The sequence below is a fragment of the Rhea americana genome, unplaced genomic scaffold (assembly GCF_003343005.1).
Source record: "Rhea americana isolate MKP2758 unplaced genomic scaffold, rheAme1 scaffold_210, whole genome shotgun sequence".
NCBI lineage: Eukaryota > Metazoa > Chordata > Aves > Rheiformes > Rheidae > Rhea > Rhea americana.
In genome coordinates this window covers 693,610-700,122 of record NW_028186259.1, presented here as the reverse complement: position 1 = coordinate 700,122, position 6,513 = coordinate 693,610, and the positions used below count along the sequence as shown (strand labels likewise).

The following is a 6,513-nucleotide window of genomic DNA, read 5'->3' as shown; positions in this document are numbered from 1 at the left end:
CTTAGGCATGCGAACCCGCCCCGAATTTCACCTCTGCAGCGATTTCCCACCTGATCCCGAAACTTTTTGCATTTCGCAAAATGTCAGACACGAGTTCAGAGCAGGCAAGAGTGTGAAGGGGGCTGCGGTCCCCTGCTTACCTTCCACCAGGGAGGTGAGTAAAGTGACATTTGCGGCCTTACGCCTGCCGGCTGGTAAATTCAAACCGATTTTTTCTAGCCTTTCTCGCAAAGATCTCCCCCCGTTTTTCGATTTGGCTCTAGAATTGCAAAGAAATCAACATTGTGATTAACCCCGCAGTGTTCCTGGAAGAAACGTTTAGTCTGAGCAGTCAGTGTAGCCTAGGAGGGTTTTCGCTCGACGTTTGCACTTTGTGCGTGTTGATTTCTCCTTAAATTTGCTGAGATTTGCTTAATTTCTCCCAGGGGTGGGAGTGGGGATGAGCCCACTTTCTCCTCCTTTTATCCAGGGAAATCAAATAATGTCAAACAGCAATAATTACTGTACAGGAGCCTGATACTGAAGGCGGCAACTAGGTTCCTATTGTATAACAACAACGTGTATTAGGGTGGGGTGTAGAGATAAGCAGAATGATAAAGAGTGAGAATTAGAACTTCAGTTGTTCTAGGAAAGGACCAAAATGGAAAGAAGAAGGAGAAAACAAAATCTAAAAGACTCTGAGGCAGAATGCAGTGTGTGTGTGTGTCCGTGGATAGACAGAAAAGGAGAAAAACATTCATGAAACTAATGGAACTGCTTCGTGAGTAAGTGTGTATGTGTGTGCATGTGTGTGCGTGTGTGCAGACAAAGTCAATACTGGGCTACTGGGAGGAACACCTAAAAGCAGAGTGCGCTATATAAAGGATTGCCTGAAGGGAGATTTGAATATCTGCCGGAGGTTACGGATAAGGACAACAGAGGGATGAATGAGCTATAGATGGGAAACACGGAACGATTGTTTGGACATCTATAGATACGTATTCAGAGAGTAAACTCTCAGCGGTGAAATTTTGCTATCTGTGAAACCAATGGGAGTTTTGGCATGGGGATCAGGGTCCATCCCACATTTTCCATAGTTCATTCATATATATATGTATGTATGTATGTATGTATATATAATTAATTAAAGGTCACACTTAGCGGAAGGAAGTGACAGAGAAGTCAGCCTGGCTTCTCACTATTTTATATCAAAGTAAACAGGAATAGATGGCAGAATTGCAAGAGAGCAAAGCTTTTCATATTTGTTTCACTCTGAGCCAAAAGCCTGTCTAAAACTCAGACTCGAGATAGGAACTGAAGTCAGCAGCAGCCAATAATTATGTCTTGGGCCATGTCCAGAAATCCGCTGAAGTTCAATAATGATATTTTTTTACCTCGATAATTGTATTTTCTACAGTATATCTCTCAGATGTTCTCTCTGCTCCATCTGCAGTTATACAAAATGAGCAGACCGGTAGGCATCTGTAAATAAAAATCCCTGCTTCTTCCACTGGCACGGATCACCGCTATTACAGAATTCACGTGGAAGTGCATCTATGTAAGGAGACCTTGCGTCTCATCTGCATTTTAGGATAAGTGACTGTGCACGAAGCAGGACTTTCTCCCCGCTCCAGACACGGAACCGGATCCCCTGATGTGATAACAAACTTCTTTGCTGGAAAGCCAACGTTCGTTTAAAAACGACTTAGAAAAGATGTGGCTCGATTGCTACTATAGAGTACCTGGCAAGATCTCTACTGCTCCAAGATTAACAGCTTTCAAATGCCACCTGAGATTTATTCATGGCCAATTTATATGCATTTGTTCCTGTCCGGGTGTTATCCTTTGCCTTCCAGCCTGCCATCCGCCTCCCTTATAGAAAATGAAGTCTTATCCCCTCTCAGTCTTCCTCTGGCTAGTGAACTGTTACCTTATACCACATCATAACTTCTTTCCTTCTCTCACCTTTCTCATGAACAAATCACGCTAACAATTCACGATCCTGCAGTCACTGTCAGAGACGGAAAGGGCTGTCTCCCTGTTTAGTTTTTCCAGGCAATGACCTCGGAGCTCAAATCCTTGTTACTCGTACCCAAATGTATGGCTTCTCACTTGATGTGAAGTAATGACAACCAGGCTGCCACATCATCCCTTTTTCTTCAGAAAACGTCAATTAATTTGAGGTCTTCCGCACAGTTCACCAGCACATTAGTGGGTGATTTGCACAAATGTGAAACATCATAGGCCTCAAGACCAGTCTTGCTTAATTCCACCAGCAACCTTCCTCTAGATGAAGTTGGTGACTTTCAAAGCAATTTGTTGATGACTTTTTGTTAACCAGGTACTTATCTACCTTACAATTCTCCTGTTAATTCCTTGTCAACTTCAGTGATGTCCCACGTGGCACCCTTTTAATTGCCTCGTAGTTATTGACATGTAGAAACGCCCCACAGATTCCTGTTATCTGGGAAATACACTGTCTTATCCCTGACACAGATCATGTCCATCATGCAACATCTAACTTCCACATGCCCTCGGTGGCATTTTTCTTAGCTTCTGTTCGTTAAGACAGAAGAACGAAGAGAAAGAGGGAAGACAAAAAGTTTCTGTGTGCATGTACAGGGGCGAAAAACATCTTCAGTTCTGAGCTGTTTTAACAAAAAAATGTTCACGGCCACATTTTTCTCTATCCTCCACACATTCCTCTCAATGCCTCAATACAATATATATATATATTTTTTTTGCCTGGGCGTTACACAAACGTACACATCCCGCCGAGATAAGATCAAGGCATCTCTGAGATCCACTTTCCTGATGGCCAAGCATTTATGGCAGAGACAAGGATGCCCACACACCCGCTGGCCTCAGCCTCTTACCTTCGGAGCACTCCTCCGAGGAGCGACGCGTTGAGACACTCGGGAGGAGAAAGGCGTCTTTGAACTTCTCCCACAGTGACTTTGTACTTTGAGGTTGAACTAAGCAAAGACAAGCGGCCAGGTACGGAACAAAACACCTCGCCGGTATTGACTGAAATTCCACCCAGGAAGCCATCTTTATTCATCATCAAAGAAGTAACTGATTTTGGAGGAACCGGAACTGGAGAGAGAAAAGGGGGAGGAGAGGAGAGATGAACCATCACGCCACGATGGAGTACAGCTACCCACACTGCCTCCGACACGCACCGTGAAAGGAAAGGGGATTCCAAATCTCCTGCTACCTCCAGCAACCTAAAGGGGTGCTACTCCACCAAGCCTCTCAGAAAGTGCCCCAAGAACAAGGGATGGCCAACAGGGTCGGGCTCGTATGCCTAGTTTCATCACGAGGAGATACAATACACCTTGTAAGCACCAACTTCATGTTTCGGACCGAGGCTCGTCTAGAGTCCTCTGAGGCTTTTCTGTACAATGGACAGCGCCTAGCACATTGATGGAGGAAAAAAAGGGAAATTTGTTGCTTTTATTCATTTTTATTCTACTTCTATTGCTAAAATAGGAATAATTGCACTACACTAAGAGAGGTTCTGTCCTAAATAAATACCGAGGCTGGAGGATACAACAACTAGAAGACAGCTGTGTTATTGCTTTTGGTTTTATAAAGTCTGGTTTATGAAACAAAATGAGCCTTTTAGTTTAGAAAAATGATCACCAGGAAAAAAAAAAAGAAAAAAAAAAGAAAAGAAAAAAGTCTGGTATAACCATAACATTCACCATCTTGATCATATTGTACTATTCATAAAGTAGTGGGAACTCTCATGTCCCTGAATAAAGTTGATCTAATTACTGTAACACATATTTAGAGGAAGTAAAAACAAAAATAAAAGCATTTTATTCTGCCCACGATAAAACAAAATATTTAATTTATCCGAGGAACTAGTAAGATTATTTTAAGAGCAACCATGGGGATTATAATGAACTAATTCCTATAACAGCAAACAGACACACTTAGAAATAAACAAAAATGGCTAAAGTAAAAATGAGAGCAATCCCCTCGTGACATGAATTTTGTTTACAAATGAACCTAAATAGCTCTCTCATAATTGTGTGTAACTGTTATGATTTACAGCAGGTGCTCTAATCAATCAACCAATCACTTTAATTTATAGAGAGCCTCGCTGCATTTTCCCAGTTGTTTCATTTCTGCGAGTAATTGATAACAAACCGTACTTAAGGTATGTTTTATGCAGGAGTTAATAAGAGCTGACAGCTGCTACTGCTGCTTCCTTTTGGAATCGCTACAACGTGCATTTCCTTATAGAAAGTGTACTCCTAAATTGCAGATTCGCTGGTGGTAGTCTAGTGGCAGTCTAGCGGGCATGCTTTAGAGGAGAAGACTAATTGATTACACACCCTCGTAGAGTAGATACTGCTTCACAATCTCCCCATTTCCACTCAATCAATTGCAAAACCAATTCAGCAAATAATAGGGTTCTTCTATTATGCACATATGCCAGCTATTTAGGTAGTTATAATACATGTCAGTTAAGTAATAAAAGCCCTGTTTATTTGCAACGTATCTGGAGAATCATACCATTAGGGTTGAGGGAATATTTAAGTCGTCTGGAGCTGCTAAACAATAAGATCGGGTATCCTAATATATTACCAAGTGCTAACTACTGGGCAATTGCCAATTTTATAACTTCAGTGTATGGAATAGACACAACCGTGTTTCACTGTTTTTATTACAGATCATTTCCTACCGCCAGACCAGACCCCCACAATAAAAGCTCTATAACAGCGAAAAACCAAAAGGCAAGTAGATTTCAGATATACGTATTGCTTCGTATCCCTTGTATATAGTCTCCAGTATAAACAAATTATTTTGAGTGGCTTTACTTCAGGGAATTGGAAAGTGAAATGGATTCCTATTTCTCTATTATTTTTTAGCTAGGCATTTTATACAGCTCATAAAGGCGGTTTCAAATGGTTTGAAATCGGCACAGAAACAGTTATAAAAGAGTTAGAGGCCCGCTCCTGCTTTTCTTGCTATTAGTAGGTATTTTGCCATGTATGCAATGGGAAGAGACTCCTTTGGGGTATCAGAGATAGCACTGGCCTTTACAAAAAGATCTATCTCCCCACCACCACCACCATCAGATACATATTTATCTATATATGCGTGTGCGAAATCAAGAAAAAAATGGTAAAAAGTTACATTAAAACATTGCCACAAAGGAGATATCTTCACGGCTGGCATTTTTCTTCGGACAAATACACAAGCTCACTGGTTCGAGTACACCTTTACAGGGGCTATATTTAGTGCCCAGATTATCAGGTCACTGTCCAGTGAACTGAGAAATTAAACAAGAGGCAGCAATTCCAAGAACATCTGATCTTAGTCTAAACTCACTAAAGAGAGAGAGAGGTCCCCGTGTAATGCTTAAATATATCTCACCCCACTCGCTTTAGCCTTTTTGGAGCACTTATTACATTAGTTAACCTTTGAAATATGGATTTTCGCGTGTTCGATATTTTTTCCATGCAAAATGCTGTTAGTAAGCAGGCTGGCCCACTTCCCTGCTATGCTGAGCACTCTTCAGCTATTGTTCTTACCACTGGCTCACCAAAAATGGCTAAATGAACATACCGATCAGTTGGAGTTTAATAACTCTAAACCCATTTGAGAGTCTTACTAGGCGGTGTAAGCATAACTATTGCAATTTCATAGCTTCAGAGAGATGTATTCTATCTATCCTCTATATCTTCTGTAAATTACCTAATACTTCCTTAAAAAAATGTGTTTCCCATGGAATAAATTATCTCTATCTTTATCATATCTATATGTTTATCATGGCTATAGCATTTCAGATAGAGACCAGCCAGTACCAGAGATAACGCAACGTGGAGGTTTTGCTGGCTGAACAAATACCCACGTCCGCGTGTGCAGCTGCCTGTGCCAGATCCCTGGGTGCACGTAAACTGTGATAAACTGTATCGCGCAGGGTATTTTTAGTCGCTGTCAACTTTCCAGGTTGGTTAGGGATTGCCTTAACTGCTGTAATGACAGAGAGGAGCACACACGTGTATACACGGCGTCCCCACTACCTTTGCTTTAACTTCATCCCATTAATGTAGTTCTTGTTGTCCCCAGCAAGAACTGCTTTTCTTCCACTCCCAAACTCCTTTTGGCGGTTGTATGTGGGCGCTCTCATCATCGCCCCTTCCAAAATCTTTCCTCCTCTCCCGCTTTCTCTCTTTCTCCTTTCCCTTTCACTCTCACCCTCTCTCCATTTCTCTCTCTCTCCTTTCCTCCCTGTTACTTTCAATCTCTTTGTCATTTCTCCCCCTTCCATTTCTCTTCAGCTTATCAATAAACTGGGAGAGCAACAGTAGCCGCTTGATTTGTTAGTAATTATAAGCATACTGTTCCTGCAAACGGGATCTCTAGATGAGTGAGATCGCTTTAAAACGACAGCAGGAAATGGTGGGGAAATGGAGCATGGCGAAACTCAGCGTGAAGCTTTCAGTTCTTTACATGTTTACAATTTTCTGTGCATACATTAAGTTTTAGGTTGTGTTTTTTTTTTTGTTGTTTTTT

General features: G+C 41.6%; 1 protein-coding gene across 4 annotated transcripts in view; it reads right to left on the bottom strand.

Annotated features, from left to right (window-relative positions):
* The window catches only part of TFAP2B (transcription factor AP-2 beta), a 25,953-nt gene that overhangs the window by 5,001 nt on the left and 14,439 nt on the right, over nt 1-6,513 (bottom strand). For all 4 annotated transcript variants that reach the window (XM_085304846.1, XM_085304843.1, XM_085304845.1 and 1 more), the window contains 2 exons: nt 2,856-3,075; nt 141-259 (listed from right to left, as the gene is read on the bottom strand). In XM_085304846.1, the coding sequence (XP_085160972.1) occupies nt 141-259; nt 2,856-3,075 (339 nt within the window). The remainder of the gene's footprint in view (nt 1-140; nt 260-2,855; nt 3,076-6,513) is intronic.